The 15,516-nt window shown below is 37.2% G+C and overlaps 1 protein-coding gene across 1 annotated transcript; it reads left to right on the forward strand.

The window, feature by feature from the left end:
• Nucleotides 1-678: 678 nt before the first annotated feature.
• On the forward strand, nt 679-7,572 carry MSMO1 (methylsterol monooxygenase 1). The gene is made up of 5 exons (XM_010193702.1): nt 679-993; nt 2,040-2,188; nt 3,058-3,184; nt 4,937-5,091; nt 6,602-7,572. The coding sequence occupies exons 1-5, from the start codon at nt 739-741 to the stop codon at nt 6,807-6,809; spliced, it is 894 nt and encodes a 297-aa protein (XP_010192004.1). The 5' UTR covers nt 679-738; the 3' UTR covers nt 6,810-7,572.
• The last annotated feature ends 7,944 nt before the right edge of the window (nt 7,573-15,516 follow it).

Consider the following 15,516-nt stretch of genomic DNA (forward strand, 5'->3'; position numbering starts at 1 on the left):
GATGCTCCATCATTGGAGTTGTTCCAGGCCAGGTTGGACAGGGCTCTGAGCAGCCTGGTCTCATGAAAAATGTCCCTGCCCGTGGCAAGGTGGTTGTTCTAGATAACTTTTAGAGGTCCTTTCCAACTCAAACCAACAACAGGCCTATGCTGTGAAAATGGCTGAAGTTTGAGGCACCTGCAGGAATGGTGCCTCTATGCTTTTGGGAACTGTGATGAAAACTCCCGTTACTTATAGAAAAGTGGATTATCTCAAGCCAGCTGCATTTAAAGTCTGTGTCTGCTATGTTGATGTGGTTTGCATGGATTCTATGTCTCAGCTATGAGAAGAATGAGGCTGGATAATGAAGAGATCACAGTTAAGTTAATTTCTAAAATTGGTTTGAATCTTTCATTGCTCTTTTAGTACAGAATACAGTTATCCTGTAAAAAAACTTGAAATAAAATCGGGTAATAATATTTCTTTATCCTTTTGCTCCTTGACCTAATCTCAAAACTTGGGAGCTAATTGCCTCTTAAGACAATCTTAAGCTTTGTTCTTTTACACTATTCTATAGAAAGAGAACCTTCCCTTTCTACTTCCCTGTTTTTACTTTAAAACTAAGCAACAACTAAGACAGAAAATGTTGAGGTCTTTTTCTGAATATTAACTACTGTTTATTCATTTTTTCTCAAAATTTGCAGGTTACTTATAGACAACTCTAGAAGAACTGTAATTGTGATGTTATATGTTTGAACAATGGCAACAAATGACAGTGTTGACATCTTGAACTCTGCTTATCTGGCAGTGGAATATATAGACTCTTTCTTGCCTGACAATCCCCTGCAGCAACCATTTAAAAATGCCTGGAATTACATGCTGGATAATTACACAAAGTTCCAGATTGCGACTTGGGGATCACTTATAGTTCATGAAGTTTCATACTTCTTGCTCTGTGTACCTGGATTTGTCTTTCAGTTTATACCATACATGCAAAAGTATAAAATTCAGCAGGTAAGACAAAGTTGTGAACTATATACTTCCTGGTTTGTCTTTGAACATGTGAAGTAGAACATATAACCACAGTATCCTAGTTTCTAATTTATATCACCTCACTTCCTCTATCACTTGGACATCCTGGAAGTGAGAGAGGGTAATCACAATGTGTGTGAGGAGAGAAATGGAAGTAGATTTTGGGAAAGGGAAGGAAAGGCATGTTTTCTGAGGGAAAGTCCTTTCCACCATGGTGGTAGAGAGAGAAGAGGTCATGTCAGTCTTTACATTAGCAAATTTATATATAGTTTATATATCAGCAGGGGAAGGTGTAATAGAATTGTAGCATCTGGTGGTAGAGGTGTGTCTTATTATTATAAAATAATTACATGTTGTGCTTATTTAATAGCAAGTGTCTCTTTCAAAGTACCCCCTTGAAAGGATTTTGAAGCAATTTAACAATGGAGGAGCCTGGGATGGACTGCACACTCCTAATTGGCAGTAAAGGCACATCCAATATCTAAAGATTATTGTTTTCCCTCAGTTCATTGTAATATGAATTGGGAGTTAATGATACCAGTTTCTGAAATTAGTACAGTAATTGGTCAAATGTCTCCCTGCAAAATATGGATGTTGCCAAGACAACTCATTTGTTCACAAGCTTGTATCTTCAGCTTCCCTTTGTGTTATTTTAGCTATGGAAATACATTCTGTGATGTGAAGAAGAAAAGCAAACTTACATTTGTGTTAAACTTGAATGTGAAATGTTCCTGCTAATTACAAACACCGAAATTAGAAGAATAGCTTGGGGTGACTGGCAAAGGCAACTTATGTTAAGGGAGGCTTACTTTAAATTTTACAGAAAGCTAGCTTAGAAAAACAAGAGGTTTTGATGAAACTGAAATCAGTTCCATGTATTTTGTATTGCCTGAAGTAATTACCATTATTGGAGGACCTGCTATCTGTCTTCCAAGATGAAATGAGACTGCTTCCAAAGCTTTTTGCAGCACTTCAGTTACGTGCAATAGAAGTATGTAACACAACTGATTCTTTTTGCTTCTTTTTAGGATAAACCAGAAACGTGGGAAAAACAGTGGAAGTGTTTCAAAACGCTCCTCTTCAATCACTTTTTCATTCAGCTTCCTCTGATTTGTGGCACCTATTACTTCACAGAGTATTTTAACATCCCATATGAGTGGGAAGAGATGCCTAGATGGTAGGTAGATTTTTCTTGTATGTTGATGCTAAGTAAGATACAGTTGGAGACCAAATATTTAACAAATAGTGTCATCAACTAATGTGCAGTAATCTTCTGGTGATATAAACTATGTTTGTTAATCATGCTTCTCTTGATGCTTAACTGCTATAAAAGCTAATTAGAGCTTTCTAGATTTTTTTTTAATGGTCCTAAATTGTTCTGATACTCAGAAGAAGGGAAGATTAGGAGGGAGTTTATGGAAGCAAAGCAAGATTCATGATGGTGTGGGTTAAATATTGGACTTTCTGGGGTTTTTTTATCCAACTTTTTAAATTCCTCATAAGTGTTTCTTCCCTCCACCTTGTTTTATATTATAGCAACAGTGTGTTCAAACTCTCTGATTCACATTCTCCTTTTCTGTACTAAATTGATAGACTTTTAATCAAAACTGAATTAGTTATAAAGATTGTCTTGGGTTTTTTTGGAGGGTTTTTTGTGGGTTGGTTTTCGGTTGCTTGTTTTTTTTTTAATTGATAGCTATACTTTACAACAGAAACTCATGTTTCTTGGAAATCTATTTTCTGTCTGGTTTAGATAGCTGATGCAGCTCTTTTTTATATCTACATTTTACATGTGCTATGGGTGTTCTTTATAGACTGTAATATTGAAATGACAGTTTTGTTATACTGCATGCTGATTCACTTCAGCATATCAGCAGATGAGCTGATAGATACAGGGACTGCTGTGCTTGTCAATTAATATTTTTAGTACATTAAAAACTGTAGTGTCGATGCTCTGTCATTCTATCAGTAATACACTATTTTATCTTTCAAGATTGTCTGTCTCCTAGTATATTATATAGCTAATAGCTCTTCTGCTTTTTAAAGGTATGTTCTGGTTGCCCAGTGTTTTGGATGTGCAGTGATTGAGGATGCCTGGCACTATTTCCTGCATAGATTGCTGCATCACAAGAGAATATACAAGTACATCCATAAGGTTCACCATGAATTTGTTGTATGTATTCCTTAACTTTTTAAAAAGTTTTTAGTACATGTCGTTTCATATAACTTATTTAAAGGTTTTATTTGAAAGAACTAATAGTTTTGCATCCCTCTGATAGTGGATAGATGTCTTTTTATTAAACTCTTTGTCATGAACAGTCATCCATTTTATTTCTGAGAACACCTCCTGTAATTTTATTCCATTTAATGGGAATTAAAGGTCACTCTCAACTCTTTCGAAGTTCAAACATATCTGTTGAGCCAGGTGAAAGCAAGCTTTTAAAAGTGTGTTACATAGTTGATTGCCAGGGGAGAGGGAAATTGTAGATTTCTGTGTTTGGTGGTTGTCTGCTACCTGGGTATTTACCTGGAGCATACTGATCCCCAGAACGCTGTGTAGGTGGCTCCTACACAGCCTGGGTGTGCACGTTGTATGTGCAGCATGTATGATTCAGGGAAGGAGTATAGCTTCTGGGAGCAGTATAACCAGTTGTGTGATAGCGAATTGAGAGCACAGTGCAGTACAGAGGCATTTTGGGTGGTTCTGCATTTAGCCGCATTGGAGCTGACATTGAGCCATGAGGTAAAGAGCCATGCTTGACTGGAGGTGGCACTGTGCTGAGCCAGGTAGGGTCCAGCACGGCTTACACCTGACAGCTGGTATGGCTCTGTTTGGATGGGCAGCTTCTGGATCATAGAAATCAGTGCTACTGTGTTTATGTGCTGCTGTGTTCCAGTGCATCGCCTATACTGTGCCTCAGGTAAACCACAAGCCACTGTGTCTGGGGTGGTTTATACAGGCTGTGATAGTAGAGAAACTTGGTACTGATTGATGTGTGCATATGGACGTACATCTGCAGCAGAGGCTGCTGTTTTCCTCTTGCTGCCCCCCGGGTCTCTAGCAGAAGCAGCTTCTCACCATTGTTCTTGAGTGGTTGGCAGTTCACACAGAAGTGATCTGAAGGCTAATGGCTGTTTCAGTAAAAACTTTCTCTGATAGTAAAAGGTGGTGATTTTAAAATCGCCTGTAAGCCAAAAAGGAGTTTGTCTTTCTGGTAATCAAACTTACAATTAAAAAAACTTACTTAGGTTAATTTTTAAAAGTCATTATCTTTCTATGGTTTCTGCTTTTGAAAACTCTCTATGGAATTTATTTCTTTGTAAACTAAATGTAGAAATGACTCAGGGTTGTGTGTGTGTGTATTAAAAATATACACGTATATAAACAAAAGAAAATGTTCTATTTCAATCTCAATTTTTGAACAGTAAGAATTTATCTTGAAAAATTGTCAGAGATGAGGGGGTGCTTTTAAATTATTTTAAAAATAATTTTCTAAGTGATTCTCGACCTGGGGAATATTTTAGCTTCCTTCTTTCTTCTGCTTCCAGGACTGGATGTATAGCAAAGCTGATAGGAGCTTCCCAAACACTTAATATTCCTGAAATAATGCTTAGGCCTTGGGTAATGGTATGCCTTAATAAAAGTTTTCAATTTTTCAGCAAGTAATGAAGTGTTTGGCATTGCTAATGGGGTCGTAATCCTTATGACCTTGGAATACTGTTTTCTGTTTTCCCGACAAGGACCTGAACACCTGTATTAAGGCTCAGTCAGATCATTCCCTTTACCCACAGCATCATTCAGTTTCTCCTGTTGTAGTCTTGTGGGGTAATGGGAAGGGGAGAGTACCACAAAATGGTGATTCTGATTTGGGGGTATATAAAATTGAAAACGGTGACTCTTTTCATGTCTGTTATCTCCTTCTAGTCTCCATTTGGAATGCAAGCGGAATATGCACATCCTCTGGAAACACTTATCCTTGGAGCTGGCTTTTTTATTGGAATTGTTGTTTTCTGTAACCATGTGATTCTTTTGTGGGCATGGGTAATATGTCGCTTGATGGAAACCATTGATGTTCACAGGTGAAATCCTCATTGCTTTTTAATGACTTTTTTTTCCTTCTCCTTAAGTCTGTCTTAAACTTACCCATCTCCTTCACTGAGCTTTACTGTTTATTTTGGGCTGAAATGTTTTTATACATCTGACAAAGAGTGACTCAACCTAAGTTAACACTGTTTTCTGTTTTGACATAGTGTTAATAGCAAATCTTGCTGATCTTAAGAGTGTAGACTGTCAGCTAGAGCATCTTGAGGGTTTCAGAAGCTATGTGATATTAGGATGTCTGCTTCTTGATATTTGTTGTACAAGTGGCCTTATGCATATTAAAACACCAAAAATCAATTACAAAATATGATATTTGTATATTCATTCTTTTGTACTTTGTCAGCCAGTTTTCCTGGACAAGAGAAACTTTAGACTATACAACCACTGACTGTCTTCTGAAGAAATAGATAAATAAGTTTTATTTATTTGTGGTAGATACAAAGAATAAGACTTCTTGTCTCTGTAGTATAACTGACTTCTTTCAAATTTGGCTCTGAAATGCTAGCACAAATCCCAGCAGGCTTAGTTGGGTTCATCTGCAAATGAATGAGCTTCTCTTTCCTGTGTTTGAGAGGAAGACTCAAGTCAGAGTTCATGTTTGAATTGCTAGTGTTACACTTGACCTTATATCTGTAGATATGTTGTGAAACATAGAGCACCTTACTGTAAGCTCAGTGTCCCGTGTTTTAGCGGAACATGAGCTACTAATCAATTCATTGTACACTTCATTGCTGGTTTAGTTATATATTGGTGGTAGACTGAGAAGTATATGTTGTGACATGTCAGCAAGTAATTGATGCGTAATGTGAATCTCCTTTCATAATTAGATTTTTAGTTTGTTGTCCATGAGGTGTTTATAACAAATTACCTTGTGCTCTCCCCACTAGGTGGTGGTAAGATGCTTTCCAGTACTACTAAGCATGAGAGTTGAAATCCCTCTAAAGCAAACTGTTCTGCTTTTAATATTACTTCAATTGTATATTTTGAATTTTAAACATTTGAAGAACTTGCATTAAGCTGAAAATAAGAGTAGAAATACACAATTGTGGTTGATTTGAGATGCTGTTTCATCAGCAGAGCTGATGTTCATAGCTTGTCACTATAAGATAGTGCTATTTCCTGTTCCTCCTTTCTAATGTCACACTTGAGTCAGTTAAAGCTGCTAAACCAGCAGGAAGTCAGCCACTGTGATTTTTCTTTTTTGAGGTCGTTTGCTTAAATTTTTTTTGTGTCGCCTAATAAACCAAGCTGAAGTGGTCAGCAAGTGCCAAAGTCGTCGTGGAACAGTTTACAGAAGAATTTGGCTAGGATAGGAGCGCTGTTGTTTTCCTATTAAGCCAGTGTTACAGTGATTACCTTGAGGCCTAATAATACCAAAATCCACCTTTTTATTTTATAAAAACAAGTTAGTGTCTATATTTTGTGGTTTGTCTCTGGGAAAAATCTTTACTTATAATTGTTTTTCTTTTTTCCCCCCCTTTCCTGTAGTGGCTATGATGTTCCACTGAACCCTCTTCATTTGGTGCCTTTCTATGCTGGGGCCCGGTTTCATGATTTCCATCACATGAACTTTATCGGCAATTATGCTTCAACCTTCACGTGGTGGGACAGAATCTTTGGCACTGACTCTCAATTCATTGCCTTTAAAGAAAAAGAGAAGCAGCAACAACTCATAACAAAGAAGAAGGCTAACTAAATTTCCAGTGTAAAAATTCTGATGCTAATACTGATAGTCAACTTTTGCTTTTCTGTAAAGCAAAATAATGATCAGGTATTAAGTATAAATCTTGTTCCTTGGCTACTAAGTGGTAGGAAAAAATGGCTAATTACACTGCAGTATCTTCCTAATGGGAATGCTTTCTATTTTATACGAAAGTACTGCATATATTTTAACTACAGATTTAAAGATGATGCAAAAAACTTGAGATTACTTGTGTCTATCAATTTTTTTTCTAAAGAAAAGATTTAAAAAATCAATTTTATTTTTAATGTTGCCCACTTTGGATCCAGGTAGAATTATATATGTACACTGAAATTGGACTTAGGTTTTTTTTAAATATATATTCTTAAGTTTGTAATATCAAATAGCAGAACATACAAACAGTCAGCACTGTATTATTTAAATATTGGGTAAAAGTTGCTTAAAACCAAAACATCTGTTGAAAGCTTGGACAGGCCATTTGCACAGTGGATAATGCAAACTGTTAATAACAGAATATTTGCCTAAACATGAGTTATCAGAGACATTCCTGATCTAGATTTATTATGTTATTTTTAGATTACAGGTAAAAACGATAGAAGTACTTATTTGAAGCAACTGGTTTTTGCTGCTCTTTTGAAGTTGGTCTGTCAGTGTACTTAGCATTTACATTACATTCTTCTCTGTGTGTTGTAATTTGTTGAACTGACTTGTTGCTATATTTGCACTTGTGACTGATGAAATAAACGTGGTTTGGTTTGAAGTGTGTACTATACCTTTCATACTTTTTTTAAATACAAAGCTGTGATAAAACATGAAGGATATAGTGCCTTACTCTGCTCATCTCTTCAGTGAAGAAGCATTATTTCTGTTAGTATGGACTACAGCAGTTCCATATGTTAAACTACTTACAGAGACAGCAGTAAGAAATGGAAATGGAGAACATCTTGCAAATTCTGCTGGCTTGTGTTTTGAACGGCTTGGGTACGTAGCTGTTCTGTGTAGTGACAACCTCTGGGCCAGGTGCATTCTCAAGGTACAGCTTTCACAAACTTGAATCTCAGAATGTAGTACTTCAGTTGTACTAGTAATAGAAACAGTTGTCTAATATTGATGAATCTAGTTTAAATATTTGTCTGTTGCACAGGAAATAACAGTGAAAGTATTTAAGAAGGGCTTAAACCCTGATGAAGATCTTGCACTTTGTATTTTAATGTGAACTACTCTTCAGACTTCAAATACCACTTCATCTACCCTGTACGTCCTTTAGAGATGCTTACAGTGTTTTCCTTACTGAAAAGTAATTCCACCTGAATTTCCATGCTGCTTCACGTGCAGTCTGGTGTAATCTTCAAAATGGGCGCCTCTATGAAAGCATGGATGAGATTGAGCTGCTAAAATCCAAGGTATTAATGATACTTAGAGCGATTCAAACATTACTTGACATGTGCGAGTGGTTCAGATTCTTCTGCATGTGTTTTCTAGCAGCTTTTACTTCTCTATCTGTATCCCTATTGAAATGCAGTGTTCTTTTTCCCCTTTACTCTAAAAGGAAGTAAAAATACTTGACTGGCAGGTGAATGGAAGCTGAAAACCCTGTATTGTTCACTTTCTAGTGGGGGACTGGTACTTAAGACCATATATGCTGGCAGCCTGAGCTCTCCATGGCGGAAGCAACCTCTTTAATCAGATTTCAAAGATGGCCATTATCCTCTTTGCTTTTTCAACCCCCACTCTCATCCTGCAGCTGTAGCTATACTTGGCTTTATTTTACTGAACCCCTAGCCTGAAAATATGAGGAGCTTTCAGTGCTTCAGATTTTCCCTGTATAGATTATTCTATTTCCTGGTTCTCAGCCTGATGGCTTGTGCCTATACACACACTGTCCCAAAATGCATGCTGCAAGCCAATTGCTTAAATACTCTAATAAAAGTACTTGTAAAAGCTGATAAAGTTATTTGTAAAAGCTTGGTGTCTCCTCAGCTATGGCAGAGTTCAATCAGAGCACTGGCAGTTTGACAGGTTGACTTAACAAAGTTGCAATATATATTCCATTCTTCAAGAGGTCTTGAAAATAAGGAATGCCATTTTAACACATTACATTTTCAGACATTACATTTTCACAGATCTCTTGAGGTACAGTGTGCATGGCTTTTTTTCTGTTCTTTTTTCATTATTTGAATCCATACTTTTCTAACCTCCATTGCTAATTCAGTTTTTTGGGTTATTTTACATACATTCTTAGAGTCACATGTAATCACGTCATTGCTTTGATCCTCTTTCTTTAACAAATCTCTAGAGAATACTGAAAGCTCTGTTTTATAAATGTATTTATTTTTTGCTGAAATAATGTGTCTGCTTGACCTCTTTTAACACAAGAACTTGCATTTGAAAACCACAATCTTGTTTTGCTGCAGAATATATACCTGCATTTTACTACCACCCACCACCTTTTCAAATGCAGAACCTTGTATTTCTTACTAAACACGATGCTGGCTAGTGAATGGCCTCCCTCGTTACTATGCGTCGTCTTTTACACATATCAAGAGCTCTGTTAGGCAATTACATTTTTGAGGTTTTTAGGTCTTTATTAAAAAGACTTCACTAATTTTCTTTTTCCATATTTAGTGAGAGAGAGACTATAGAGTATGTGTAATTCTGAAAACTAAGAGGTTTTTATGAAATAGAAAAAAATGAGAGCAACATACAGGTGGCAGTTTTTGGCTCTTGACAAGGCACAGCAAAACCTTATACAATCTGTTGTCCTTTATCCTCTTTAACAAGGAGACAGATTTAACTCTTAAAAAATTATAGGATAGAATAACTGGGTGAGCAACATTTTTCACAACCTAGTCTTTTCCTAAAAGTCCACCTTAGTTTAAGTAAGTCTCATATGTGGGAAATGACAGCTTGTACTGTCCCTTAGGATATGACAAAAAAGTCCCATGAAAGCGATGAATTAATTTTCTTGGGTTTTGTGTCAAAAGACGTGGAAACTTGAAAAGTAGAACAAATTGTTCAGATTAGGATTACAAAATAATGAACTGCTTTTGGCTGCTGATGTGAAATACTAAATAAGGAGGCTTATATTACACTACACTCCAGCTTGCCAAAAAATATTAATGGTGATTTATTTTATATTTGTAGATCATATGACTTCATTTATTTTCTTCACTGAGTTTATAATAAATGACTGCTGAGTGTTTTAAGATAATTTTAAAGAAAAGTGTGATATGTTTCTAGATTTTCAATATTCATTTTTATTGAAAAATGATATTATGAAAGCCTATGTTATAGCTACAGATAGTTATTGCTGACTTCAGTGTCTGCTTCATTGCCTCTAAATCTCCACTCCATTATTGCTGGCTCTCTCTCTGTCAGCTGCACCCTTCTGGTAAATCTCAGCCACTGAAACCTGTAAATGGCAGGTCCAGGATGTAGGCAACTTTTTGTTATGGTTCTTGCTATAATTTTCTATCTGTGAAGGTAATAAACACAGCATTGCTTTTCAATAGTATTTTTCATCAACTAATCAGATTAGATCATGTCCTCAGCAGTAAGCATTTCCTCTATTCCTCAAATAACTTCTGTGGCTTGTCTCTGAATTGTTTCAGCATCAGAAGTGCATGTCCTGATCATCCCTTATTACCACCTTGGTGTATAATCATCACATCCTTCCTCTTAACCATTCTTCCATCTAAACATTCAAACATTAAATTAGCTGTTCTGCACTTGAAAATATAGTCAAGTTACCCATCTATTCTCTTGAGGCATCTAGCAATACTGCTTGCCAGACTGAGTAGGGTTTGTATTTCTTGCTTTTAAGTATAATTTGCCATTTGCTGCTCTGAAATACTTAAATGTGCTCGATTTACCATGTAATCTAAATCACATTCCCGAGCTGCTGTATCATTATTATTCACCATTCTTTGTCATCCGCAAGTTTTAATCAGGTTTGATTCACATTTATGTAATCACTGAGCAAACGAGTCCCTGGACTTGAAATACCAGTCACTATGGAAGACCAGAAGACCGTTCCTATTACCTAATGACTCACCACTTTAAAAACCCTGTCAGCCAGTTTTGTGGTCTCTCACAATGATCCTGCATGGTAGCTCTTTTGTCTGAGTATGTCTGGTGCTATAGCCATCCCATCTTTCAAAAACAACACTGGAGTTCAGTGTCCAGGACCTAGCATCACCCCAGAAGCAGTGATTACTCCTGCAGACTTAAACAAGCAGCAGAAATGCGGCACTGTCATTTGTGTAGGTATGTGGTGTGTCAATGCAGATGTCAGGTGTATTTAATGTGAAATTTAAGGTGCAGTCTATAAACAAACTCTACACAGAATCATCACATATATAGAAAAATCCCCACACAAAGAAAGGCACAATGAGCTCTTAAATACCTGATAGGGCTGAGTTCCAGTAACGTGGGTGAGTAATTTAACAGGTGGAGACAAGAAAAGATTCAGTCTTGCAGTCCATGACTGGAAGGTCCGTTTTTTGTCTTTCCCTCCCTGTAACCTCCTGTGTAACTGCCTCAGCTGCATTTGGATTTAAAAAAAATAATTATTTGTTTATATTTCCTTTGACCTGCTTCATGTTAAGCCTCTTCTCATGGTACTGGAAAAACTGCAACTTTCTGTATCTCAACCCTGTTTTGCAGACATCCAAGAAATAGAGCCACTGAGTTGTGCAAGGCATTTTGGAGGTTGGTAACAGAAGCTTCTGTCTTGACGACAAATCTTCAAGTGACCAGAGCTGCTAGGTATAATATGTGTATATAATCAGCATTCAGAGAAGTTTTGTAAAAGCTTCTTACCTCTCACAAGTTACCTCTACCTGCTTGTCTGGTAATTTGTTACCACTGAGATCAACTCTTCTCTTTTTTAAATGGATTTGAACTGTTCTAGTCCTGTCATTAATTTATTGGTTGAAACCCTTACCAGCTTTTACCTGGTCTTTTAGGACATATATGGTCAGTAGCTGTTTTTTTTCTGAATAGTTGTGCTCTGTTAATATCTTAATTAGTCTTTCACAATTTTCCAATGCTTGAAAATGCAATAAAACTGAATATCAGGAGGCTTAAAGACCAACTAGTGATTTGGTCTTGCTGATCTGAACACGCCTCTCCCTTGAGCATCCTACTTGGTTGGTTGTCTGTTAGAAAATACTGTCTTCCTCATGCAGTGTAGTACAGCTTCTCACTTCTTTCCAAATATAAACCAGAGAAATTTACTGAGTATTTCCATGGCATCATTATTAACAATGATTTGTTAATAATGTAAACATCTGATCTCGATCATAGAACTTTTTTTTAGGATTTATGTTATTCCCAATGTACTATTGTGGACATAGCTTTAGGGTTCTCATCTGGGGTTATAAAAGACAACAGTTGCCTCAGCATGCTTGTCTTGCCACACAAATAAAAAAATGCAGAGTTACTCAAGTCTTGTAAGCAGAACTCTGTAAGAGTGAGAGGTTGTTTTATTTTTGGAAGATTTATTTAGATACCTGCTGTTGAATCATGATATGCTGAAAAAAACAGATTCAGGCAAGTCAAAAATATTTGAAAATTTGAATCACATTCAGCAAACTGTGTTACATAAATATAGATGAATATTATACATATGTGTTTGTGTGTATATAGAATCATAGAATGTATTGAGTTGGAAGGGACCTTTAAAGATCCTTTAAAGATCCTGCAGTGAGCAGGGACATTGTTACTAGATCAGGTTGCTCAGAGCCCCACCAAGCCTGACCTTGAATATCTCCAGGGATGGGCCCTCTACCACCTCTCTGGGCAACCTGTTTCAGTGATCTACCATATTGAAAAACTTTTTCCTAGTATCAACCTAAATCTACCCTTTTCTAGTTTAAAACCATTACCCCTTGTCCTATCACCACATGCCCTAGTGAACAGCCCTTCCCCAGATTTCTTATAGGCATCTTTCAGGTATTGGAAGGTCGCTCTAACATCACCCTGGAGCCTTCTCTTCTCCAGGCTGAACAACCCCAACTCCCTCAGGCTCTCTTCATAGGAGAGGTGCTCGAGCCCTTTGATCATCTTTGCGGCCCTACTCTGCACACACTCCAGCAGCTTGATGTCCTTTTTGTGTTGGGGACTTCAAGGCTGGATGCAGTACTCCAGGTTAGCAAGTAAGTATTTTTGTAAATTCCAATGAAGTTTTCTTCACTGTTACCAAATTTTTTAGGCTGCATCTGTAGTGAAATATCATCTACTATTTGTTGTCTTATACAGTCATGAGAGAGGTAAACCAGATTTGAAACCTGCTGATCAGAACGTTTTCTGGACAGGGAGCACTTGAGCTAAACTCCCTACTCTAATTAGTATTACTAGCTTACAAGGCCATAGCCAGGAGCCTGGTTATGCATATAGCCTGGGAATGTCCTTGGGGTTAGAGTATTCCTCTGAGACTAAGGCAAGCCTCTTTCCATATTGCAAGGAAATCTGGCCTTTGGCTGTGGTGAAAGTCATCAGCTCTGAACTGAGGAAAACAGGAGGAGAGATTGGATAGAAAGTGAGTCATTGATCTATTCCTCCTGCTCAGTTCTGCAAATGCACCTAAGCTCTCTGAGAATCTAGTTGTTTTATAATCCTTTCTTAAAAAGAAATTAGTATGTGTGAACTCAAAATGAAATATTTGATATTCTATAATATAAATGTACCATTTTACACGAGATATGTATGTGTTTTCATAAGTACTCATTCTGTTAATCTTTTTAGGGATGGGGGGTTAGTAAGTATGGAAATTAATGTAAAACCATTCAGATCTAGTTGTGAGACTGATTTTGTGTAATGGAATAATATATCACTGCTTGAGTAGATGAAAAGAAATAGGTGATTTCTGAGCCTGCTTGTATCTTTTAGCGACATTCTATCTTGGGGAAATAAATTTGAAGGGAAGCCAATGAGAATTGCTACACTGCACAAAGGTTTTTTTGACCAATCAGAAAGTTCTCCCCGAAAGTCTAAAATCCCAGCATCAGCAGATTTATTTACTTTGTGTACAAGGCACAAGGGAAAGCGATGAAGAAAACAAGGAATATTTAGCCTGTGATAAATGTAGCCAACAAAACTGATACAGAATGAGAATCTTTTGAATGCTAGGTCACCCATCATTATTTGCAGTGCATTTTGGAGCTTTTTGAGCTTTGCATGTATTGCACATAATTCTAATGTGAAGTCATAAACAAATTCATAATGCAATTCATGCTTTTAGGGAGGAAAGAAGTCTGAGGGATGGCACTTCTGTGATCCTAAATCTGAATAGTGATCTTGGTAAGAGAAAACAACCTACTAGGGAGTTGCTATACATCCAAATCTTACAAAAACGTTTAGTGCAGGTTTGCATTTGCATTGTCACAGCTCCAGATCTAATGTGGTGTGATATGATAGGCATCTCCCAGTGTTTTCCAGCAGTAGAACAGAGAGCTGAAGGCTCCAAGAAGTGCTCTGAAGGTGCCCTTGCACATGGTTGCATTCTGGAAACCCTGGAATTAAACTGGGCAGAGAAGCTTCTGAACCCAGTTGTCTTTGAAAGATGGTAAGGACTGGGTGAGCTGAGCTTTGGTTCTTGCTATGAAGAAACATGTCAGATAATCCAGGACTGATGTCCAGGACACTGAAAAATAACAAGTATAGGTAAATATAGACAAATAGAAATAGAAGTATTTACATACAGTAGTTGCATTTTCAGGCCTGAGTTTCAGATGCTGGATGAATTTCTGAGCTGGTATATCACCAAGTGTCAATGACGATGTTGTCCTAGAAAACATTATTTCCATTATCTTCTCGGTCAGACCCAGACAACCCATAGTTTAGGAAAATAGCCATAAATTCACAAAGGATTATTAACAAAATTCCTGAACATTGATTCAGTATAAAATGGTGATGAAAGAGGATGCTATACAGGCTCACCCTTTCAGATTAGAAGGTCAGGGTAAAACAGGTATTAAATTACTGGGGACAAGATTCTATTTGTAGAAGGATGAACTGGATGTGTGATTTTAAAACTTTAAAAAATTTTGAACCTCTCAAAATTTTTCTGTGAGGTTTTGTGTTCTTTCAAATTAGTAAACTGATATGGAAGTTGCTCTTTAGCATTTAGCCTTTTGCTTTTATCAGTTGTCTTTTACAGCCTGTTTTGCTGTAGTTTAAACACCTGTGCCTATGAAAGCAGGTTGGAAAAAAACAGATTCCAAAGTCTTGTAATATCTGCAGTCTAGAAGAGACTGTGATTTATTCATTTATTGTGAATGGTTCCTCCCACTGAAAATAATGGGATGTGCTCTCTTAAGTAAATGTTCTTGGTAACAGAAAGGAAGTCTTGCTTTATCCTTTGCTTGCTGTGATGCAGCCAAGCGACCTTATAGATGACTGTTTATCATTTTCCCTGCACGGCCAACCAAGCACACGTATGTAATTCTGCAGTAGTACTATTTGAGTCTTCCAAGGAGTGCTCTGTCTGTTCATTTAGGTTTTTGCCAGTGGCTTAGCTCGGTGAATGCGGTGCAGAATTAAAGCATTTCACCAAATAAAATTAAAAAGCAATGTAGAAATCGTGACCCCGGATTCTTCCAGTGCTTCTTTTCATCTGGTTGATGACAACTTCAGTGTCTTACATGCGCATCCTACTGCTTCGCTGCCGCGGAGCTGCGCACGCTCACCTCCCTCCTCC

This window comes from Mesitornis unicolor, unplaced genomic scaffold (assembly GCF_000695765.1).
Source record: "Mesitornis unicolor isolate BGI_N332 unplaced genomic scaffold, ASM69576v1 scaffold48331, whole genome shotgun sequence".
NCBI classification, from domain to species: domain Eukaryota; kingdom Metazoa; phylum Chordata; class Aves; order Mesitornithiformes; family Mesitornithidae; genus Mesitornis; species Mesitornis unicolor.